Raw genomic sequence first — 25452 nt, forward strand, 5'->3', positions numbered from 1 at the left:
GACTACCTACTTGGGTAAAAAGGGGCAATAATATGTTGCACATAGTGGGCTTGTGGGTGGAAGTACTGTCTGCTTTTGTAACACAGTTACACTGGAGAACAGGGTCTGCCAGACAAACATGCATTATCTAAATGGAGGTAAGCGGATCAAAGCCTTGGGATACTGTTTTATACTAAAACATTTTTTAAAAGACATTAATAATGTAAATGTGGTGGCGCTTCTTGTTCAAGTTTTTAATAAGATTTTATGGTATCTACTTTGATTTATATTCAAGCACACATCCATTGCTCAGGATGCTTTTACATAAGTTAAACCCTGGGGCGGCTCTAGGATTTCCGCTGCCCCAAGCACGGCGGTACGCCGCGGGGGGCGCTCTGGCAGTCGCCGGTCCCGCGGCTGCGGTGAACCTCCCGCAGACGTGCCTGCAGAGGGTCCGCTGGTCCCATGGCTCCGGTGGACCTCCCGCAGGCATGCCTGCGGATGCTCCACTGGAGCCGCAGGACCAGTGGACCCTCCGCAGGCACGTCTGCAGGACGTCCACCGGAGCCGCGGGACCAGCGGACCATCCGCAGGTATGCCTGCGGGAGGTCCACCGGAGCCACCTGCCGCCCTCCCGCGGGACGCCACCCCAAGTGCGCGCTTGGCGCGCTGGGGTCTGGAGCCGGCCCTGGTTAAACCACAAAATATCTCACATCCTTCAGTCCACTCACCTCCCCAAATGCCAAGAAGAAATATGTTTTACAGCTCCTCTGGAAGGTTAACAAATTGAGGATCTTGCAGACCTAGGTGCAAGTTTCAGAATCAAGGAAACCTCACAGTCCAAAGCTTTATTAGCACTCCCTCCTGTTAAAAAGAGACAACAACATGAAATCTAGTCAGCTAAAAACATTCTAAATAATTTAATATTATGCCTGCTCCTGTGTCCCCCCAGGAAGGCTGACTATACAGGGGATTTATATGCAAAGTTCTGTCACGTGGTTGTGGGGTGGAGTCTAATTTTTGGATTAGAATTAGAATTCTCTAATCTTTTAATTACAGCAATCATAGATGTTGTTTGTAATAATAGCAGGTTAAAAAGATTCAGACACAAGTGTGACTTCTAAAGCATCCCTTTAACTCTATTGCTTTCCATAACGGCTGTGCTGTTGTATGGGGAAAAGAGGCAGCATCTTTGGTAGCCAGGTCCTTCTAACCCATTGATTTAGGTTTGAGACAAAGTTGTAATGTGTTTTGAAATTACTTGTGTTGTCTGTTTTAACAGGTTTTTTCTTTTTAGCACAATGCTATTTCTGTGTACATTAGGTTGAGTAGTGGACAGTTCTACTCACAAACCCTTGGTCTTTAGTCTGCAAAAACTGCCTGTGAGGACATTGGTTTTAACTGAGACAGGACTGCAGGTTTGGCCATTTGTTTACTTATATTTCTTTCTTTGATTTCTCTGCTTTCTGTCATGTTTACTGTTTTGCCCATCTCTCTACCTTGTTTACCTTCATGTTTTATGTACATTCCACCTGATTTGAAAACACTTGTACATTTTACCTTTCTGTCTCTAGGGGCATTAAGAATTTACTACCTGACATGCTTTTAAACAAACCTAACTAATGAATGAGTGTTGTGTATTTAGCTCTCCTTGGGCACTGTTTGCAATACATGTATTTAACAGGATCCTTGTAATACTGATAGATCTAAAAGCAAATCTACCAACAATGGCTTTGCTCCCAGGACGTGAATCAAATACCCAGATTCAAGAAACTAGAATTTTGGGGAAAGTTAGAATTTGGATCCAAACTTTGTGGCTTGGAACTTTATTTAATTTTTAAAAGCCTCTAAAAATCTTTCAACCTGCATATAATTGGAGGTTATAATCTTCTCAAATGTTTGAGATCTCTGGCTTAGTTGTTTATATCACTTGCATGAGTTGTGGGAGTAAAATCCTGTTGAAACACATTCATTACAGCTAACACAAATGAATATATGAAGTACGTGCTGTTTTGATTAGGACCGTGTACGTGACTTTACATGCTGAACTTTGACTAGGCATAATGCATGTAAAGCCATCAAAACTGTTAATTAGTGAACAGTGTTTTTAAACGCTTTGCTTGTGTTTCTCATAGCAACCATATGGAACAGTGCCTTTTTTTCTTGGGGTGTGTCCATAATATGGGGAGTGCTATAGCCCTTACTGAAATTTCTATCCATAAGTACAGTCAGAATTGTGGCTTTGTTCCTTGCCATATACCCTAAAAACAAGCATTGATCAATGTGCCTTTTACCATTTGGTCTTTCAGGTGCAGTAAGAGCTCTTGTGTGAAATTGTTATGAATGTTTTTATGCCTTTTTATGCCTTTTCTGGTTCTTGTGGTGTGTTTGGTTTAAAAATTTTTTTTAGCAACTTGCTACCAAATGAAAAATATTTCTGGAAGAAGTAAAACTTTTTCTCAGGAATAACACTGGCAATGACAAAGAATAAGTAGAATTTCCTAGGTGAAGACAAGAGGAATGGTACAGAGGTGTGACAGATGTACTAGGCCCAAAGGCCCCCTACTGGAAGAACAGAACAGCCATAATCGGTCAGACCAAAGGTCCATCAAGTCCAGTATCTTGTCTTCCGACAGTGGCCAATGCCAGGTGCCTCAGCGGGAATAAACAGAACAGATAATTATCAAGTGATCCATCCCCTGTCACTCATTCCCAGCTTCTGGCAAACAGAGGCTAGAGACACCATCCCTGCCCATCCTGGCTAAAAGCCATTGATAGACCAATCCTCCATTAATTTATCTAGTTCTTTTTTGAACCCGGTTATAGTCTTGGCCTTCACAACATCCTCTGGCAAGGAGTTCCACAGGTTGACTGTGCATTGTGTGGAAAAAAATACTTCCTTTTGTTAGTTTTAAACCTGCTGCCTATTCATTTCATTGGGTGACCCCTAGTTCTCCTGTTATGAGGAGTAAATAACACTTCCTTATTTACTTTCTCCACGCCAGTCATGATTTTATCGACCTCAATCATATCCCTCCTTAGTGGTCTCTCTTCCAAGATGAAAAGTCCCAGTGTTTAATCTCTCTTCATACGGCAGCTGTTCCATACCCCTAATAATTTTTGTTTCCCTTTTCTGAACCTTTTCCGTGTCCAATATATCTTTTTTGAGATGGGATGACCACATCTGCATGCAATATTCAAGATGTGGGTGTACCATGGATTTATATAGAGACAATGATATTTTCTGTTTTATCTATCCCTTTCTTAATGATTCCCAACATTCTATTTGCTTTTTTGATTGCTGCTGCACATTGAGTGGATTTTTTCAGAGAACTATCCACAATGGCTCCAAGATCTCTTTCTTGAGTGGTAACAGCTAATTTAGACCCCATCGTTTTATATGCATAGTTGGGATTATGTTTTCCAATGTGCATTACTTTGCATTCATCAACATTGAATTTCATCTGCCATTTTGTTGCCCAGTCATCCAGTTTTTGAGAGATCCTTTTGTAGCTCTTCACAGTCTGCCTGGGACTTAATTATCTTGAGTAGTTTTGTACCATTTGCAAATGTTGCCAACTCACTGTTTACCCTCACGGTCCTACCATACCCCACCCCAGGTGAGTCCTCCAAGGTGCTTAGAGAGGCTGAGTGTGAAGCAGCCAATCAGAGCCCAGCAGACTCATGTAGTAAGATGAGGCCCTGAAACATATACTCTTGTGTCAGAGGCCCAGTCTGAGGCCTGAAGCCTGAACCAAAGTACTTCCAGGCATTGCTAAGCAAAAGCTGGGCTGTGAGCCAGAGGCAGGCCTCACTCACAGAAGTTGGCGAGAAGAGGGTTGTTAGAAGCAGGTGCATTCACATATAAGTGCTAATAAGAGGAACTTGTACCAAGATGGCACCTGGATAGCCTGACACAGGGACACTCCATAGCCCTAACAAGGAACAGGCAGGTGCATCTTAAAGACAGGGTCAAAAGGACAGCATGATGGATAGATCTGTTTGTCTGAAACAACATGATCAAAGGGGGAGACAGCACTCTAATGAGCCAAGGGGCTGTACCTCAATACGTCACTAGGGATGAGTAGAGTAATTTGTCCTGTAACTATATAAAAGTAGGTCCCGGAGTGTCCAGGCTAGGGGGCAGTGGAGTGTCCCGCCACTGACTGGGCTGTGTCCATTGCCAGGGGGCACATATTCATAGTATGTCCTGTAGAGTCTATAGGAAACTATTACTGTGCTTCATTTGACAATAAACCTGGCTCGGGTTCCTTTGTACCTTACTAGAGTTTGTGGTCTTTGGGGATTCTCTCAGGGTTTGCTGTGTCAGCTATCTGTGCAGTCGGGGCAGCACACAGTGGGAACATGCACACAGCCGACTGTTATCATCATCAAATAAGACCAGAGCACCACACCGGTAGCTACTGACAACAACTCATAAAAGGAGCTGCTGGAGCTGAGAAGTTCCATTGCTGGCTGGAGCCAGAGGAGCAAGGCTGGTGCTCTTGGTTTGGCTACAGGGACTCAAGCAAGACTTCAGCCTGAGGTAAATGTAAAGCTGAACATGCTGGGGGTGTGGGGGAAGTAGCCTAGGGAACAGTAGCAGCAACAAGTTAGTTAAAGGGATGCAGCAGGTGGCTGCTATTTGTAGGGTCCCTGGGTTGGGCCCCAGTGTAGTGGGTGGGCCCAGGTCTCCTTCTGCCCTTCCCTGCTCTATCAGCCCGCAGGGGAAGTGGTTGAGTGCCCTTAGAAGGGAGATTACATAGGTCCAGGAAAGAAGCTGAAGACCCCAAAGGGGGGTCATATGCCTTGAACTTTAATACCCGGGAAGAGGGATGAACTGAACTGAAAGAGTGGGTCAGCTGCAGCTCGCTATAGTGTGAATAGTCTACAGGGAGGAACCCCTGGGGGCACTACTCCTTTCCAGAGCAGGGACTATTTGAGAATCAGCCCAGAGAGGGCTGCAGAAGATCAGCAAGGGTGCTGTGATAGGCCCTGTTGGACTGTATACCCTAGTCTATTTTATTTCACACATGGACTGTGTGAGACTCAGCTGGAGGGCTGAGTCACTGGAAAACCCATCTGAAAAAGAGAAACTGTTGGTGGAGAGCACTGCAAAAGCAGAGAGAGAGAGCGGGCATGTGTACACCCACTAGGAGGTGCTCATGCGAAGTGAGAGGCCTTGCCCAATAGGGTTAATGTAACAATGCTTTTAGAAGTGAGAGAAACCTTGATGTATTGGAATCACCAGATACAAGCTTGAAGTAGGTTTAAATACTATGGCCCTGATCACCACCTCCTACAGAAAAATCCTCACTTTGAGGATGTTTGCTGGAAACTCCAATATTCCCTTGATGGAATTTTCTTCCTATTCTTCTCTGGAAGCAGAAGCGTATCTAACCTTGCACTGGAGAAACAGGTGTACAAACTTCAATTGTACAATAGAAGGAAAACACAACATATCAGCAAAACTAACACAAACTCGTGTAATTTCTGAGGTTTATCACATGTAGAATCTTATTCTTTTGATTTGTCACACTTAAATCTTGATTATTTCATTTAAGGCATTTTTTGTTGTAATTTTTAAACTAGCTAGTTTCCATTGCAAATCTCTTGCAGCAGCAACACTGTAATAATCTCAGTTTGTCCCTGATTGGGGAGAACGATCAGTAGTAGTATGTAGGAGAGAGAGAGAGAGAGAGTGTGTGTGTGTGAGTGAGTGTGTGTGTGTGTACGTACACAGCCACAGCCCAACTGTTTGGAGAAGGAGTGAGCTGAATAGGAGGGTTGCTGACCAGCTTGTTTTTAAATTTAAGGGAGAAATTAGGATTTTTTCCTATAAACTAGAGTTAAGGAAGCTAGAAAACATATCTGTTAAGTAAATGATTGTGTATGCTTGCATGCGTCTGGACATGTATTTTTCAATATTATAATTGCACTCCATTGTGGCTGAACCAATAGCAAACTGCTCCGGAGATCTCTTCCTTTGTTCATTTAATCTCCTTTTAGATTATGGGGTATGAGACTCAGGGCCACCTAGAGGCAATAGGAGTTTGTTTTTCACAGAATGGAGCTGTTCCACAAAGTCTTTCATTCTTTGGCTTCCATTTTACTGGTATAAGAAGTGCTATATTAGTCCAAATCCTATTTGTCATCTTCCTTGACCCAATGTAAAAACTGAGTACAGAATTTAGCCCAGTGGATGTGACCTAATTGTGTAAGGAAAACAAGAATTGGCCTTTCATGTTAAGGCAATTAAAACATTTTAAGTATCACTACTGACACCCAAGATCAAGTATATCAAACCCACAAATCCAACTCTTGGAAAAAATGAAGAGCTAACTTTACTCTGCACATTCCTTGGCCATTCTATTCTTAAAAGAAATCCCCTCAAATCTAGGAAGTGGAGCTGAAAATTATGTAGCTGCCTCCTCTAACATTAGACCATGTGTTCATATACAACAAAAGGTCTTACTTATCTGGGATAGAGGCCACTTTTTTTTGGAGGCATTGTAGGCCCTGAATGACCAATGTGCCTTAGCAACACTCCAGCACAGTGACCTTTCTCCAAGTATTTATGTGGTGGTTCTTTCTTCACCACACCAAACCTATGGAGATTTCACCATATATGTTTGTGGATTTTTTTTCCCCCTCAACTCTTCCTTGCAGTAAGCATATAAGGTATTATCAAACAGGATCCTTTTTCATACTTGTCTATTTGCTCCTTGAGTGAGTGATGCTTTCCTGCTCCCTTATTCTGCTATGTGGTTATGGTGCATGATGCATGTAATTATGCCTTGACCTTATTGGGTATAATGCAAATGATCCTTCTTTCTATTATATATGAAATCAGTGGTAAAATTCCCAGAGAACTGAAACATTCATGGACATCCTTAAAATTAAGAACCCTCAAGCATACAGTAGATAACTGGCATTTGGAACACTATGCAGAAGTGAGTCAAGTAGTATTAGCAACATTAAGGAAAAGATGGCTAGTCACATAAGAGAAATTATTATCGGGGTATATTTGTTGAACGTTGAGCAACAACTGCCAAGAAAAAGATGGACTAAACAGCTTTGTGAGTCTGTTTATACACACACACACTGTGTGTGTGTGTGTGTGTGTGTGTGTGTGTGTGTGTGTGTGTGTGTGTGTGTGTGTGTGTGTGTGTGTGTGTGTGTGCGCGCTCAATATACATATAGTACTATTGAGTCGAAAATAGGGCCTTTAATGTGTATAAAATTGTATCCAGTTGATACTTGATGAGATTGAGCTTGTAAAACATTTGTAAAAGCTCTTTGTCATATCAATGCATCCCTTGTACAAGAAAGGTTAATATTTAACACTTCAAATGTCTTATTCTTATTTGTGAAGTACCTGAAGGTTGTTTTTTTTTCATTTTTGTGAATTAGGTGATCTTATCTCCATTTTACAGATTGAAAAACTGGTTGGAGAGATTGTCAAATCTCAGGCACCTAATTCCAGTTTTAGTTACCTGAGTAAAAATGGCTTAACTTTTGAAGTGATGAACACCTACAATTCAATCAGTGGGTGCTGTGGGTGTTCAGAAAATCAGGCTACTTGTATTTAACTGTCTCGATGTGGATTTAGGTACCCCTGGGTGACTCATGGGAGGGACACAAAGAGGGCACCAGTTAAAGGGGGGAGCAAGTGACCTCCCCACGTGACTCCTCCCATAGCCTCTCCCATGACGCTTGTATCTTATTGGCCTGGAGTGCTTTCAGGACCATGACTTGGTCACCTACTCCGAAGGAATGCTCTCTGGCATGTTTATCATATCAGGCCTTTTGCTCTTGTTGAGCATCCTGTAGGTTTTCTTGAGCAAGGGAGTTTTTGTAACCAACCTGCAAAACACCCTCAAAGTCCAAAATGTTAGTTCCTGGAAAAGATGTAATCCCCTCCCATTGCTGCTTTACCAACTGTAATGGCCCCTTAACTTCATGGCCATAAACAAGTTCAAAAGGTGATGATCCCACACCGGGATGTGGTACAGCCCAGTAGGCAAAGTGTAACTGCTGCAACACTAGGTCCCAATCATTGGAGTGCTCATTCACGAATTTACATATCATGCCCCCCCCCCCAAAGTCCCATTAAACTTTTCCACTAGGCCATTTGTTTGGTGGTGGTAGGGGGTGGCAACCAAATGGTTTACCCCATGAGCTTTCCAAAGACGTTTCATGGTTCCTGCCAGGAAGTTAGTTCCCAATCTGTAAGGATGTTGGAAGGCCAACCTACCCTGGCAAAAAGTCTGTCAATGCCTGGCTCACGCTTTTAGCCCTGGTATTGCTTAGAGCTACTGCTTTCGGCCATCGAGTGGCAAAAATCCATCAAAGTCAGCATGTACAGCTTTCCTCTGGGTGTTTTCTTAGGGAAAGGACCCAGAATATCCACAGCTACACACGTTGAAATGGAACCTTAATGATGGGGAGTGGCTAGAGAGGGGTTTTGACCTGGTCTTGGGGCTTTCCGACCCTCTGGCACACCTCACAAGAGGGGACATAGGTAGAAACATCCTTGCACATCCCCTCCCACTGGAATGACTTCCCTAAACGGTCCATGGCCCTGTTCACCCCACCATGGCCACTAGGGTGATCATGGGCTAAGCTCAAGAGCTTTTCCCTATACTTAGTTGGAATTACCAACTGTCTCTGCGGATTCCAGTCCTCCTTGTGTCCACCAGAAAGGGTCTCCTTGTATAAGAGTCCTCCTTCTATAACAAACCTGGACCTGTTAGAAGAGCTAAGAAGCAGTGGGTCGCTCCGTGCCGAGTCTCTCATCCACTTCCTGCTCTGCCTGGAACTGCTCCCTTGATGCTGGAGACATTAGTTCCTCGCTGGGTTGTGGACTTGGGCTTGGTCCCACTGGAAGCAATGCAAGTCATGGGGTTGTTTCCATTGACTGTGAACCACTCTCCGCTGGTGCACTAAGTGGTATTTCAGTCTCTGGTTCAGCCTCTTGCGTCAGTTTAGCTGCTGCTGCAAGTGCAGGCTCTGTGGCGCCCTTTGGTGCTGGCTCCCCTGACTCTGGTGGGGTTGCAAACACGGGCTTCCAGGAACTGGATCTACAACTGCTGCCATAGACGCTTGTCTGGAGTCTCGTTCCACCACCTCTGGCTGGGTTCCTGTAGGAGGCTCAGGAATGAAGTTAGGTGTAGAGGCCTGTTTAGCCTGGCTGCAGGTAACCATCCCCACCCTTTTTGTTAGCCTCACATGGTTGGCTGTCTTCTCCCAGCAGCATGGGAATGGGATAATCGTCATAGACTGCAAAAGTCCACATTCCTGACCAGCCCTTGTACTGGACAGGCAACCTGGCTGTAGGCAAGTTAAAAGGGTGGGCCTTAAAGGGTTGCACTGTCACTTGGGCCTCTGGGTGGATGAATTTGGAGTCTACCAGGGATTGGTGGATAGCTGACACCTGTGCTCCAGTGTCTCTCCATGCAGTAATCTTCCTCCCACCCACACTAAGTTTCCCTTTGCTCTGGGGGTATTTGCGAGACATCTGGGCCAGAAGGCTCTTGGTGGGACTCCGGGGTGATGAGTTGTAGTCAGCTGGTGCTCTTGGGGCAGTTGGCTTTCTCATGCCCCAGCTCATTACATTTAAAGCATCGCCCAGCTGACTGTGGGCTGGAACAAGGTGGGTGGTTGGAGAGTTGGGTGGTGGGATGAGAGGGCATCTGGGGTCTCCCTGGCTGTGTGGAGAACTCCTCCTTGCTGGGGCTTTGGGCTGACCCTGATGGTGGGATGTTGTCTTGGGTTGCCCCTTCTGGCATCCGCTCCAACTGCTACTAGCTTTCCTTCTTCTCCATATCCTCCACCCATTTGGTTCCGATCTCCCCCGCCTCGGTTACAGTTTTGGGCTTCCCATCTAGGATGTACCTTTCTATTTCCTCAGGAACACCCTCTAAGAACTGCTCCATTTGCATTAGGAAAGACAGATCTTCCAGAGATTTAACTCTTGCTCCTGATATCCAGGCATCCCCATTGTTTACAATGTGGTAGGTGTGTCAGGAAAATGCCACATCTGGTTTCCATTTTACGGCTCTGCACTGCTGACGGGCATGCTTGGCTGTTAGCCCCATTCTAATTCTGGCCTTTTGTTTTAAAAAGGTTGTACTCGTTCATGTGTTGTTTAGGCATTTCAGCGGCCTGATAAGGGTCCACTGAGTTGCGGCCTCAGCTCCACCATATACTGCTCTATAGGGCTGTTGTACCCAAGGCATGCCCTTTCAAAATTTTTCTAAGAAAGCCTCTATATTGTCACCTACCTTGTATGTGGGGAATTTCTTGGAATGGGGAGCAGTACCTGGAGAAGCACTGTTAGGGTTACCTGGTTGATCCAGCTTAGCCTTTTCCAGCTCTAAGTGCTTCAGCTCTAATGCCTCCTCCAAGAACTTCACCTGATTTCCACCTCTAACTGCTTCGCTCCTTTCCGCTTCCGCCTCCAAGCGCTTTGCCTGTCTCCTCCTCCTCCTCCACCTCCAACTCCAAGTGCTTTGCCTCCCTTTTGTCCTCTGCTTCCAAACACATCATCTGTAGGAAGAAATCCCTGTCTTCCAAAGTCAGAACTTAGTCTAGGTTAAGGGCATCCTTCCAGCTTAGCACCTGGATCTTGGTCGTGGGGGAAGGCTGACCCTTCCCTCCTGGAAAGTCCCGGTCCCCCATCCGCTCCCTTCATTTCTGTCATGGAGCTGGATGTCTGGGCTTGATCTGGGTTTGTCTTCTCCATGGCGTGCTGCTTTGGGAAGATTGATTTTCAAAGGTTTTGGTGCCTGATCTCAACCTCATGCACAGGCTGCATAGCCTAACTATTTTGTTGCTATGAAGCTAGAAAAGAAAAAAAATAAACTGCTTGTTGGACTCCCTGGCTTCTATGGTGTGTCTGTTCCCACTCAGGCAGCAAAGAAAAAAAGGGGGGGGGGAAACCCCTCCCTGGCTAAGATGTGAAAAAATTATTTAAGTTATTTTCAGTAACAAAGAAGGAAGGCTATTTTGCCAGTTGTGGTAGGTAGGGAGCTATGGTAAGAGAGGTTCATGTATCAATTTTGTCATGGTTTGAAGCTGAAGAGCTTTTCTGTGTATTCCAAATAATCTGAACATATGAACTATAAGGCAGTTAAGTTAGTTTTACAGGTTTCATTTCAAGGATATGAAATACGAATCCATCAGATAGCTAATGCTGAAACAATTACAGCTAATACTTTTTGCTGTCTCCTAGATAGATGGTAGGATCAGTAAAGCCAATTAGCCAGAGTGATGTTCTAAATTTGGTGCTGTGTAACTGTGCTCTCATTATTGGTTTACTGCATTTTGAACTAATAACAATGAATTGGGCAATCCAATTCCCTGTTCATCTTCCTACTTCCTTTCTGACTTTGGACATCTCCATTGGTCTCTCTGTCACCTAATTTCCCATCTGTAGAAGAGGGATTATAGTAGTCCCTGGCCTGTGGTGGGCAGGGTGGCTCCAAACAGAAATACATTAAAGAACCCTGAGTCGTGGTGATGAGGGCCAGTTGTGTACCTTAGCTTGAATTGTAGACAGATTTTGTTAGAATGAGTGAGTTGTGTAACTGAGGCAAAACATTACACGTGCCCATATGTGATCTAAATGAAAGGTCCGTTCAGAGAGTGGTGTGCTACAGCACTGCTTCGATGTAAGTCCCTAACTCACTTGTACAGGCCACTTCAGCTCTAAAATGGCTTGGTCTAGCACCGCCCCGCGTACTTCTAGGCGTAGCTGCGACACTTGGTCAGTGCGTGAAGCCAGTGCAGGGGCTGTGGCTGGGGGTGTACAAAGAGCACGCGTGTAGCCTGGAGATTTATAGCCATAACCTACCTGGCCACCTGCTGCTGCTGCTGGCGGCACCTGCTGGACCGCGGCCGAGGTGAGGGGCGTGTACGGAGGAAGGGAAGCGTGGGGCCCGCCAAGGGAGACAAGAGCCCGGGTGGGGTGGGCTGCAGCCGGAGGCGTGTGCAAGGGGTTAGGGCACGCGCACATACACCCACCGCGGGGCCGCTTTAAGAGCCCGCAGCCGGCCACTCAGGAGCGCGCCCCGTAGCCAATCAGGACGCTGCAGCGGCGCGAGCGGGGCTGAGGCGTGTCCAATGGCAGGCGGCGGAGGGCGGTGCGGGCGTCCGGGGCACTATTGTTGATGAGGCACACGGAGCAGGCGGCTCGGCTGTTGGCAGCGCGAGGGGCCTTGCGCTCGGGGCGGGGGGGCGCGAGGGGTTTACACCCCCTGGAGGAGCCGCCCGCGGTCTCTCCCGGAGCCCCGCTTCCCGGAGCCGGACACGCGATGTCCCACCAGCGCGTGAGGCGCAATGGCTCCCCCACCCCTGCTACCTCCTTGGGGGGAGGGGGGGCAACTGTGGCGGCAGGCGGGGGAGCGAGCAGCCGCCTGCAGCCCATGCGGGCCACGGTGCCCTTCCAGCTCAAGCAGCAGCAGCAGCAGCAACATGGCAGCCCCACGAGGAGCGGCGGCGGCGGCGCGTGCGCCTCAGGCGGGGGTCTCTCACGCGCGGCGCCTGCCTCGCGCAGCACCAGCCCCACGCGCGCAGCGCCCCCGAACGGCGGCGGCAGCGCGCGCGCCAGCCCCGCGGTGGCCACGCAGACGCCCGGGGGAGGGGGCGGCAGCGGCCCCGCCGCCTCTGTCTCCTCGCGCGGCAGCCCCACGCGCGCCGGTGGGGCGGGAGCGCGTGGGAGCCCCCCGCGCCCTCACCAACTGCCGCCCCCTCCTCCCCCGCCGGCCCCTCCGCTGCCGGGCTCTGTTCTCTCCCCCTGCGCCTCCCCCGTCCCGCCTTTGCCGGAGGGCAGCGCCACTGCCTCGGCGGGCAGGGTCCGGCATCGCCAGCGGCGGCGCTCCCCGGAGCAGGGCAGGAGCTCCCCGGAGAGGAAGAGCCCGAGCTCCCCCGTCTGCAAAGGTGAGAGTGTGGGCAACGGAGACCCTGGGGCGCAGCCGTGACGGTGTGAGGGGGGCAGCAAGGCCCTATGTCTGGGGGTGGCACAGTGGTAGCAAGGGGCGGGGGGTGGTAGAGGGAGACCCGGTCAGGTGGAAAGGTGGTTGCCTTGGGCATTGGAAATGTGGGTCATGGTGGTGATGGTGGCTGGGGCCCCAAGGTAGTAGGGAGAGGGCGGCATGGGGCATTAGAAACGTGGGCTGTGGTGGCTCAAAGCCTGCGTGGTTAAGGTGGGTAGGAGATGCCCTCATCTCCTGGGGGTGATGGCAGTGCTCGGCCCAGTGTGGCTGCACTGAGTGCTGAAGTGCCACAGCAGCCAAGGTAGGCGTGGAAACTTTTTCTATCAGGGTATGTTTACACTGCAATTAAAAACCTGCAGCTGGCCCATGTCAACTAACTCACGCTTGCAGGGCTTGGGCTAAGGTGTTTGTTTATTATGGTGTAGTAGTTTGAGCTTGGGCTGGAGCCTGGGACCCCTCAAAGGAGTCAGCTGGCATGGGCCAGCCACAGATTTTTAATTGCCATGTAGACATATTCTTGCAGTAATGGATGCTCCAGCTCCTCAGCATATCACTTGCTGCAGAGGAAAGTATTGTTTAGAATGGGCCTGAAAGTCAGGACATTTTGTGTTCTATGCCTGGTTCCTCCACTGACTTGCGGGTCTTTGAGCAAGTCACTTGAGAATCAGACAAAGTGATGTCTGACTGTAACTCAGGTATAATGATTTTCACTTTGGTGGCAGAGGGGGACATGGTAATTAACTTTTTGAACAGCAATTTACGTACATAAAGTTCTGTGTAAGAACAAGTATTTCTGGAGGGCAGAGGAGGTTTGGGAGGGTGAGGAAAAGATGGGGATGTGCTCAGACTTGTCTGACTTCAGGACCAGTTTAACTTCACTTACTGGCTTGCTGCAAATGTTTATGTAGTGAATGGCTGATGGCACTCTTTTCACTTGCTAGTTCCATCATCTTTCAGTTACAGAATGGCAGTATTGCAGTATTTTTTTTTATGCTGTTCTTAGTATTTACAGAAAGCGTAGAGGGAGAAGAAAATGAGATAAAATACTAAGACCTTCTGTAGAGCACTGGTTCTCAAACAGGGGTCCAGGGTCCCCTGGGAGTCCCTGAGCAGATTTCAGGGAGTCCACCAGGGACCGAGATTTAGCCCCATTACCTCTGCCCCCTGACTCACGTCAGTGTGCCACCCAGCCTTTCTGGGGTGGAGGGAGATGCAACCAAAAATTGGAGCATCACTGCAGAGGAGAGATCTCCCCCTGCCATCAGAAGGGGTTACCTCACAGACACTGATTCCATGAGCAGGCAGCAGCTAGCCCAGGAGACACACCGCTGCTCTGCCCTGCTACTACATCAGCAGTTTAGGGAACAGGGCCAAAAGGAAGGTAGAAATCTGGGGGGAGGACACAACACATGACTCTGTGTGTCCCCATTGCCCCAGGTTTGTCTATTTAAGTTTAGGGGCCCTTGAGTAAAAAAGAGGTTTTGAACCACTGCTGTAGACTACTAGTCCTGATTCAGACCCATGAGCTGTGTGATGTTGTCTAGATTGTAATGTTGCACTGGGACCATACAAAGGGAACAACGAGAACTCCTTGATTTCCATGATAGTGCTGCCTGTGAGTCTGTGATCAGGAGGAGGTAATTGAAGTATTAATTTTAGGGTACTCACAATTTTTTAAAATGTATGTGCAGTGCCTCTCTCGCTAACTGCCACCGGTGTCAGCCCTGCAGAATGATGTGTGTGCAGGGGAGTGATGACAAACTTCCAATATAATGAAGCATTTTGGGAACAGCACATGCTACTATTAGTAAATTGTGTAGATAATTAAAATATATTTCCTAGTAAACTAAAACGTAAGGGATATGTAGAAGCTGAAGATGGTACTAAATGCTTGCATATTCAGTTTTGTTTTGCCTTAAATAGTGTGTGTGCAGGAGCACTCCTCATACTTCAGGGATCTCAAACTCAAATCACCACGAGGGCCACATGAGGACTAGTACACTGGCCAGAGGGCCGCATCACTGACACTTTATCATACAAAGATACAAAAGCCGCCCCCCATGTCCCTGGCCCTGCCCCCACTCCACCCCTTCCAGGAGGCCCCTGCCCTGCCTCTTCCAACCCCTTCCCCAAATCCCCAGCCTCTTCTCTGCCTCCTCTCCTGAGCGTGCTGCATCCCCGCTTCTCCCCCCTCCCTCCTGGAAAGTCCTAAGCGCTGGGAGGTAGGCGGAGGAGCAGGGACGCGGCACGCTTGGGGGGATGGAGGCAGGGGGTGAGGGGAGCTATGGCGGGCTGCATGAAATAACTCCGCAGGCCATGTGTTTGAGACCCCTGCTTTAGTTTGTGTAGGCTGAGCTTATTGTACATACCAGGGGCTCTTTGCATCCCTGCATTCCCCCCACAAGCTCCTTTGTCACTCTCCCATCTTTCCTCCCCCCTCCGCGCCCCTGACACCTTGCAACTTCCCGTTTCCTTGTTGAGGGGAGATGGAGGGACCTCAGAAGGAGGGACACAGAGCCCCTGTCGTCAAGGGCATGGCGGGGGAGTGGGATTGACAGTGTAAACAGAGGTTCTGGTATTAGGAGGAGAATGGGGGACCCTGGTATGGGAGCAGGGGGAATGGAGGGACACACAGAACACTTGGCAGGGGGAGATTATGGGAGACATTAATGGGTGCCATGAATGCAGTTGTTTTGAATGATCTGTAGACAATCACATAGGTGCTTGAGGCTGTGGCTATGCTAACAAGCCATCAGGGGCTTCACGTGTCCCTGTTTTTCCCTCTTTCCATTTTCTGACCACCACCCCTCTGCCCCAGATAAAATCAGTAGGGTTTTGGCCATTGATGCCTAGAACATTCCCTGGGATCTTGGAATTGATTGGATGTGGTGTTCAAAAGTTATCACGTTACAGATGCAGAGAAATGTTACTGAGTTGAATGTAAGGCCTTTGCAATCTTGGTCAAAAAACTTAGCCTGAAATAGTATGAGGGAGTATTTATAATTATTTTTCCCTACAAGACTGTGAAGCATGTGACAACAAGTTATGGCTACTGAAGTTGTTACTGTCTCATGAAGTTGCGTGTGCTGATAGACACTATAAAATTTGTGTCTTAGTAGTTGTAATTTTCAATTCTTTCACCTCCCCCAGACTGAAAGCCTCATTTTGCTCAATGTTTCTGTCTTATCTGGCCAGGGGAGATATACAAGATTGCTTCTGAACCTGTGTTTCAGGTGGCAGTGTACAGTCCTTTATCAGACCATTAGATAGGAGCACAGTCCTGTCTGCACAGTCTTTAGTTCCCTAGTCTAGAAAACTGACAATCCTACTTTACTGTCTATCTGGCTAATTATTTTGTTTACATAAAAATCAAGGTCTGGCAACAAACCAATAACTTGGTCACTAATTGTACATATTTATGCAAACGTATCTTAAATGTATAAAGGAACTACCTGTTCTCTATCAGGATGTGGGAACACTTTGTACCATAACATGCATTTAACCAGTAGCAAGTGTCTAAATACCTTAAACAGCAGCTTTTGTGTTGACCTGAATTATGAAACAAAGCAAGCTTGTTTTTCATTATGGTTGTTACTATTTATACTGAGTGGTCCATTACTTTATATATTGTTGGTAGTTACAATGAGTTGACTAGACTTTTTTCCCCCTTGTGTAGGGGGAAAAATTGGTGTATTGTTAACTGGTTTTGCTAATAAAATTGAAGCTAAGGACCTGCAAACTACTTCATGGTGATGTTTAGATAATCTACTGCTCAATAGTAATTTCATCTTTCTAGCTTTTGGAACCGGTTAATGATGGCTTAAACTATTGCACCTATGATTGTAACCACAAATTTGGAGATTAAAACTTGCCTTGGGATTAGCCAAAATATGTCTGCTTCTAAATTTAGATGCTGCTTCATAACCTTTGTGCAATTTTCTACTAAAAGGTGTGATCTTTCTGGCAAGCAGCTGAAGAGAAATTTTGAATGGATAAGTTTGCTAAAACCTGCTTGACTCAGTGTTTGACTAGGACTGATACTCGAAGCTTAGAAATATGACTAGCTGTCTTTTGATTTTTAGTTTAGGGATTTTGAACTGAGTTGTGACTTAGATGAGGATTGACATTTAACTCAATTTGCTGTTTGATTTTTTTCCCTAGTTACGGCTGTCTAGTTCTTCCTATGCATCTGACTTGTAAACTCAGAAGTTGAGGTTATCAACTTTTACTCTCTTCTTGCTGTTAGCCTCCAGTCAAAATGGAGCACAGAAAAAGGCTTAAGTATTGGCATCACCCTTTGGGGAAAAAACAGCCTTTGATTAAATGCTTCAGAGGTCAGAAATGTATTAGGCAACAGAGGAAGATAAATTATTTTTCCTCCTTGTGGTAATGGCCCTCTGTAATTATGTCCACTAATAGCCTAATTAGTAGCTATATAAAATATATACTATATTTTAGCCACATGTGATTGGTTTCTTGATTCTCATGTTTGTTAAGGTGAGAGTTCAATAGATCTTGGCTCCAGAACTCTTGTTCTTAAATAGTATGAACATAGTACCAATTCACCAATAAAGATTTTGTTGCCTTAATGGTGAATTAACTACAACGGGGTGTACTTTTTCCGTATTTTTTCCCTGCTGCTTTCACTGAGGACAAGAAATGTCTTTCTCCAGCTCCCTCAGTCTAGATACTGATTAATTTGTTCACTTTATTCCCACTCTCCTGGCTCCTCCTCAGAGTGTCCTTTCTTGGATTTGTATGTTTGCCAGCTCTAGCTCCCTTTGGCCTGTCAGGACCATGTATTATTATTCATAATAACTTGTGTTATAGTGTGATCTAGGAACCCCCACAAAGGAACATGTTTTTGTTGTGCTAGGCACTGTAAAAACAAATAACAGGCAAGACAATCTCTGTTCCAGAAAGTGCATACACTGTGGATGAAATAGAAAGAGAAGCCAATTGAAAGCTGGGCAAAGGTTTAACAAAGGATGGCCAAGTTTAGTAGAATAAGCAGGAGATGATTTTTCACTGTCCTAACCATTGACATAGGCTGCTTTTGGGAAGGCAGAGAGGTTTCTCTGAGCTCTTATTAGTGCCGTCTCTTCAGTTTTCCCCCCCTCATCTTCCATTCCCCTATGCTTAGCAGCAGTCTGGTAGTGGGAGAGTTTTTTTCTGGAACAGCAGAGGAAGGCGCTGGATGTTCTTAATACAGGAGCTGTTTTCACAGCGCTTCTAAGCAATTGCAGTGGTGTAGCCAAACCCAGCAGTAAGATCAATGGGCTGCACTGTCATCAAATGACATTCTCATTTGGTGCCAAATTAATGATCTGGGAACAAGTTCTTGCTATTTAGTATTCTAGTAACTCATCTTTCCCTGTTGATACAGTGCCCCTCAAATTATATCTTCTTACTGATTTGGCTGTTAGTACCGTACTAGAAGCTTCTAGCGGGGAGAAAATGTGCGCTTTTGGGAACCTTGGCTTCCAAACTGTCACTATGAGATTAGAGTATTCTTTTGCCAAAAATGTCCCAGGCAGGGCCCAGTTCTGGGCATGTTACTTCTTTTTGCCTCCCATCCACATCTTCGGATTTCTCCAAACAGGGGCTCCTAGTTTAAAACCACCCAGTTTTTCCAAGTGTTCACTGATTGATCACCCCAGATTTAAATGATTTGAACAGCCTGTTTGACTCAGGAAAGTCTCTCTCTATCATCCCCTTCTGGCCCCTTCCAGTCATGCATTTTTAACACCTTTGATTAGCTTTGCTCCTTCAAGCCCTATTTGCAGGATACCTTGAGGATGTAGCTCATTAATCCTGGAAATAACTCTGCTTATTCAGAGATGTGCATGCATGTGCACTCTACCAACCTAAAAGAAGCTTACTGCATGTTGCAATATGTTCACACCACTAATGCTTCCTGTGGTTCACAAGCCAAGAGACAAACTGCCAGTTGCAAGTAATGCCTTTTGGGCTGGTATCTGCTTCTTGGGTGTTGTGATGGGGAATTGTCTCCTTAGACCATGTTCTCTACTGGTCAGAACAGTGGTCAGCAATACCACCTAGTGGTTCAGGTCCAGGGGGTTGGCAGTAGTACACAGTGTTTCAAGTCCAGGGAGTTGGTGGAATGGGAACCAGGGCCCTCCCACTCCTCTGGGTTCCATCCCAGGGCCCTGAGGCAAGCAATTCAGGTGTGTTATTTGGGTATGGGTATCGTCCAGCTTACTTCCTGGGTTACTTCTACCATATCTTGGCCACTTCAGAGGCAAAGTGAAAGCTTGGCTTATGATCTGCACAGTACCCTCTTCAAGAGATTGCCTTCCCCACTTAGGAGCAGCTACTCTGCTGTCTCTTCTGTGGTGGCTAGTAGTTCTGAGTTGAGGTTGGCTTCACGGCAATATGAAATTCCTGCTCCATTGCACAAACTGCCACGACGGAGCTGTGCTGGGTCCTTTTAAGCTACACATCTGTTGAGAGCACACCCAGCATGTGTGGCTGGGTGGAGCCTCCTGTGACCAGAGCTGCCCCTTGTTCCCCAGTGTGGGATTTGTACACCCATCACAGGTGTTTATGAACCTAGAGGTTATTTTTGATAGCCAGCCGGAGAAAGGAAAGCATCCAGGTACACTACTATCTAGATGACCTTTTAATGAAGGCTTACTTTTTACAAGGTTGTAGTGGTCCTTACGTGCAGTGCAATGCTGGTACTATATTTTCATGGTTTCATCGTGAATTGCCAGAAGAGTTCCCTGATTTCATGTCACAAACTTCTCTTTAGGAGAACTCTTGACCCAACCTCACTCTTGTTTCACTTCTTGAAGAAAAAGTTGTGGAAATAAGCTTCTTCAGACAGCTGAGGAGCCAATTGTAAGAAAATAGGGATTATGGTAGCACAAGTAGACTTATGGTCCCTTTGCACCATACACCATCTTCACAACTTCATCCAGTGGGAAGATTAAAAGTTGCTCCTGTAAGTGACACAGCCAGGTTTGAGAGACCAATTTGGTCACTTTCCCTCTGCCTGCTCGGTAATATTCCTATAATTTAAATAATTACACTGCTTTTGAAGATTAATACATACACTTCTCTGGAAGTTTTCTGCTACTTATCAGTAGTTAGATGGAGGGAGCAGTAGGTACCCACCCAAAGGTGATAAAATTACAAGTAGGGGAGCTAACTCTCCCTTGATTTTTTTGAGGCCTATAACTTCCTTTTTTCTAGTACAGTAAAAGCTTTGTTATCCAGCATGCTGTGGGAATGGGAGTGCTGGTTAATTAAAAATTCCAGTTAGCTGAGATATACTTACCAATGGATTACCAATGTTCAAAGAATTAACATACAATAAAATGAATAAAGTATAAAATACTATACAGGTGCTCACCAATCCAGTAGTAATACTGCACTGCAGAGTGGTTGGTTTCTTAATACACTTATGTGTATATGGGTAAAATTTTCTATACAGTAGGTTATTTTATGACGCTACATATCACTGTGGGCAGCGTATGGTGTACACCCAGATCACTAAAAAAAATTTAACGCTAAAACTATACTGAACATAATTTAATCTTTCTTTGATGATTCAGAAGGCACTTCAGGATCTTGCAGTGCCTCTGGTCATCATTATCAACATCAATTATCACTGTAGATGTAGAAGGCGTAGGAGGTTTGGCTGAATCTGTAATGACCTTATGACATACCCTGAAAGCTGCTTTTTTTTTTTTAATAAATCCATGATATCAGCCTGCTTACTTGTCTTCTGCCTCTTTTGCATAGAAGTAGAGTGCAAAGTGTGCAGTTTCATAACCTCTTGGGCTGTATAGTAGTTTAGGTTACTAGATTGAAGATTTGTATTAGGAGATATCAGAAATGCCAGTCAATTTCCAGTTGATTAAGTGCCAGATATCACACCTTTTACTATAGTTAAACTGGTTCAGTTACATTTGAGTAGAATGAAGAGGTTTATTGTGTCAGTTATAATTGATTGGGAACTTAAATCTTCTGTTCCAGTATAATTGTTTTTGTCTACTTGTACTGGCTATGTGGCTTAAATGTTGGCTTGCTAAACCTACTACTGAAGACTTGATGCCAGTGTGTACTTAGTCTGTTGTGTGTGTTGCACAAAATAAGTTTTTATTAAGCTGTAATGTCCTAAAACATGAAAATTAAAAAAAAAAAGTATCTTTTAATAAGGTTCAGGAAGTAAGCACTTAATCTTAGCTTAAAAGTCTGAAACTAAAGTTTCAGTAGCACTTTTTGTTGTAACATGCAAGTATAGGGTGACCACATTTCCCTATGCTGAATGGTAAAATTACTCATATTTAAATGAGTTCAACAGCAATCAATCAGAACTATGCAGTACAAACGTTCAAATTAACATCAAGTTGACTAAGACCCTGTTAAAAAGAAATACTAAGTAGTTGCATTATTTTAATTTACCTTCTTATCTTTAAGTCTTTAGGGCTCACATGGAGAGAGGTGACACACAGACACTCCTGTACACCTCTCTCTCAAAAGAGGGGGATGACAGACCGACCCGACCCTCACTGACTGGCACTCTCTGCCCTCTAAGCCTGGCTGGGCCCCCAGGATGGACCTGCCTCTCCTGGTACCTGGCATCCCGTGTTCCTGAGGCAACACATTGGGGTGGAGTGCCATGCAAGGTCACATGCCTCTCCTCCCCAGATTTCTGTCAGGGTTCACACCAGAATGTGGTCAGCAGCAGCCTTTTGGCACTGTGCGGGAGGGAAGGGACAGGAGCTGCTTCCAGTGGCAAGGGGGAGGAGAAGGAATGACCTGCCCAGTGTCTTTGCAGCACCCATCTGCCCCCTCCCCTCCCCTGTGGCTGGAAGCAGCTTGTCCCTTCCTGCCCGCACAGTGTTAAAAGGCAGCTAAGACCTCCAGTCTGCTGCTGGTCATCAACATAACCCAGCTGCCTCCTGTCCCCTGGTTAAAGCACAAGCAGGAAGGGGTTAAGCTCTAAGGATGTATTGTGCAACAGGGCCCAGGGAACCTGACTGTAGGGGCTTCAGTGAACACAGACAGAGAAGTGGCTCAGCACAGAAGGGTCCCTAGAGGACAGGATGGAGCAGCCCCACACTCCCTGGGGCAGGACCCGGAGTTGGGGGGCAAAAGAGCTAAGCCCCTGCATGGGGGGCTGCTGTGCAGCCTGCAGGGTTGGGGTGCAGACAGGCTGGAAATCGCTTCCCATCCCTCCCCCGCCACCCTAGAGCTTAGCTGAGGGGCGGAGAGGCTTTCCCAGTGCTGTGCGGGGCTTTGGCACATGCAGGGCTTGGCTCCTCCTAGCCAGTGCCCTGGGCTGGAGTGTCTTGGGCTTTCCCGGGGAGCCAGCCCAGCCAGAAACAGGGGGCAAAGGAAGGAGCCTGTTGGCCAGGCTGTTAGTGAGCTGTGCTCTCCGACCAGGGGCTGGTTTTCCGCACAGCACTGGGAGCAGAATGCGCCCCGGTGGGGGTAGGGAATATGGAGGCGCAACGGGGCTGGGTGGGGGAGGGGGAAAAGCATGGAGAGGACAGTGAGAGGGGGAGCTCATGGTGGGCAGCAGAGGTGACATTTAACCGGCTGCTGCCTGCCCACAAACACCAGCCACTGCAGCTGACAGCGCGCAGCCAGTGCCAGCCGGAAGTGGGATGAGGGGTGGGGCTCAAAAGCCGATACGCAGCAAGGGCTGCACTGATGGACCAGCAGGGGGAGCAGCCGACCCTGCGTGCTGCGTCTTTGACCACCCCGCCCCCAAAGCCTTGCACACGCACCCCCATTTTCTGCCATTGGACCCGCCCCCACTCACCATTGGTGGGCAGGCGTCTGGTGAGCAGGATCCGGCCAGCAACAGGAACTGCCAGTACTGAGGGGGAGGAGATAGAAAATACGAGTCAATTTGCCCATTTTTAACAAAAATTCGGGACGCTTGCAGGAGGGCTTAAAAATGAGACGGCTGGTCACCCTATGCAAGTAACTTAGATTCCAAGAATGAATTAAGATATTTATAATGGAACATTGTTATGCCTTTTTAAAAAGTGAGTTTTCCAATTCTTGCAGTTGTGTCAGTAGCTGGAAACTGTGATACCTGTCTTTGTGATGCATTGGCTGGCAGATGTCCTAGTTTAGGGGACCCCATTATTGGGGGGGCGGGAGGGGAGGAAATGGAAGAAAATACTTCAGTGTAAAGTAAATGTACTGAATTTCATTTTTATGGAAGAGGAATGTTGCCCTTATAAATTCTGACTGAATTGTATACACAAATATTTTGCCAGTAGTCTTTATAATAAAAAATGACCAATTTAGAGTAGAAAGAGAAACTGAATGTGCTTGAAAAATATTAATGAAAATCACAAATTAGTACTTTCAAGATAAAAGTTGTCAGGATCCTAAGTACAAGGCAATGTATTTCTGCTTAGAGAAGTTACATTCTTTAAAATAAATCAGGATCTTTAAAATGTGTGGTCTGAGTTTCCCTGAGGATTTTTGAAGGCAGAAGCAGTAACTTCTTTTGTGTCAAAATACAAGCATTTTATTAGTAATTAATAATCCTCCCCTTCAAATACAGTAGAACCTCAGTTACGAGTACCTCAGGAATGGAAATTGTTCGTAACTCTGAACAAAACATGACAGTTCTTTAAAAAATTTACAACTGAACATTGACTTAATGCAGCTTTGAAACTTTACTATGCGGAAGAAAAATGTTGCTTTAATCATCTTAATTTAAATGAAACAAGCATAGAAACAGTTTCCTGACCTTATCTTCCTTACCTTAGAAACAGTTGCCTTACCTTTTAAATCCCCCCCCCCTTTTTAAAGTAGTTTAACAAGGTACTGTACTGTATTTGCTTCCCTTCCCCGGCTGCCATCTGATCGCACACTTCCGCTTCAAACATGGTGTGTGAGGACTGGTCATTTTGTAACTTTGGTGTTTGTAACTTTGAGGTTCTACTATAGTTAAATTATTGCATATTTCAATAATGTTCCTGAGCGCTTTCTGCAAACTTGGTCCCATGTGTGAGTATGTTTGAGGCTCTGTACACAGTGGCACTGTAGGACTGAACTCTGTGGGAGCAACCCCAGATTTCACAGCAATGCTAATTTATTCTGTTGGCATGAAATATCCTCATTCCCATCCCAGCTTTCCCACACAGATACCCACAGCTATGGTTTATGGTTGAAAATACGCATTGATAGATGTAAAACTTGTTTTCTACTGCCATTTATTTTCGTGGATTTTTAAGGCTGGAAGGGACCTTTGTGATCATCTGGTCTGACCTCCTGTATAATGCAGACAATAGAATTTCCCCAAATTCCTATTTGAACTAGAGCATATATTTTTAGAAAAACATCTCATCTTGATTTAAAAGTTAACTAGTGATGGAGAATCTGCTTCACCCTTTGGGAAGTATTTCTTATGGTTAATTATTGTCACTATAAAAAAAAATGCACCATATTTTGAATCTGAATTTGTGTAGCTTCAACTTCTAGCCATTGGAATTTGCTATACCTTTGTCTGCTAGATTAAAGAGCCCTCTACTGTTTAACTTTTGTTCCATATAGGTGTTTATTGACTAAATTCACCACTTTATCTTCTCTTTGTTAAGCTAAATAGATTGAGGCCCATGGTAAGGCATGTTTTCCAATCCTTCTATCATTCTTGTGGCTCTTTTCTGAACCCTCTCCAATTTATCAACATCCTCCTTGAATTGTAGTCTTCAGATCTGGACACAGTAGCCCAGTAGACATTGCCAAATACAGAGGTAATATAATATATCTCTAGACCGACTCAATATTCCCATCTATATGTTTGGGAATCATGTTAGTTCTTTTTTTGCCACAGCATCGCACAGGGACCTTGTGTTCAGCTGACTTTCTACGTAAGTCCTTTTCAGAGTAACTGCTGTCCAGGATAGAGTACCCCATCATGTAAGTAAGGCCTACATTCTTTGTTCTTAGATGTATAATTTTATGTATATTGTTTGCTTGTGCCCAGCCTAGCAAGTGATCCAGATTGCTCTGTATCAGTGACCTGCCCTCTTTATTTACCATTCACCCAGTCTTGGTGTTATCTGTAAATTTTATCAGTAATGATTTTGTTTTCCTCCAGGTTATTGGTGATGTTAAATAGCTTGGGGCCAAGAAACAGTCCTTGCAGGATGCCAATAGAAACACACCTTCTCAGTGATTCTCTGTTTACAATTAAATTTTGAGACCTATCGGTTGTTAGCCAGTTTTTAATCCATTTAATGTGTGCCATGTTGATGTTTGTATCATTCTAGTTTTCTTGATCAAAATATCATGCAGTATATAGTCAAATACATTACAAAAACCTGTATTATGTCAATGCTATTGTCTTTATAAACCAATCTTGTAATCGTGTCAAAAAATCTAATTTGTTTGACAGGCTCTATTTTCAATAAAACCGCATTGTTTGGCATTCACTATTCTTGTCCTCCTTTAATTCTTTGTTAATAAAGTCCCA

At 45.7% G+C, this 25452-nt stretch overlaps 1 protein-coding gene and 1 long non-coding RNA gene across 3 annotated transcripts in view; one reads left to right on the top strand and one right to left on the bottom strand.

Annotated features, from left to right (window-relative positions):
• Positions 1 to 11895, bottom strand: part of LOC123378482 — a 32091-nt gene extending 20196 nt beyond the window's left edge. The window contains exons 1-2 of the long non-coding RNA XR_006582635.1: positions 11837 to 11895; positions 711 to 843 (exon numbers count right to left, since the gene is read on the bottom strand). This is a non-coding gene — a long non-coding RNA (uncharacterized LOC123378482). The remainder of the gene's footprint in view (positions 1 to 710; positions 844 to 11836) is intronic.
• Positions 11896 to 12165: 270 nt separating this feature from the next.
• FAM117B (family with sequence similarity 117 member B) overlaps positions 12166 to 25452 on the top strand; it is a 78092-nt gene continuing 64805 nt past the window's right edge. Inside the window, exons 1-2 of one of the 2 annotated variants that reach the window (XM_044978515.1) lie at positions 12810 to 12921; positions 24811 to 24896. Coding sequence is in view for 1 of the 2 variants with exons in the window: in XM_044978514.1 (XP_044834449.1) it covers positions 12297 to 12921 (625 nt within the window). In the remaining variant the exon portion in view is untranslated. Of the gene's footprint in view, positions 12922 to 24810; positions 24897 to 25452 lie in introns of both variants that reach the window. The other variant, XM_044978514.1, reaches the window with a different exon arrangement.

This window comes from Mauremys mutica, chromosome 10, assembly GCF_020497125.1.
Source record: "Mauremys mutica isolate MM-2020 ecotype Southern chromosome 10, ASM2049712v1, whole genome shotgun sequence".
Taxonomy (NCBI): domain Eukaryota; kingdom Metazoa; phylum Chordata; order Testudines; family Geoemydidae; genus Mauremys; species Mauremys mutica.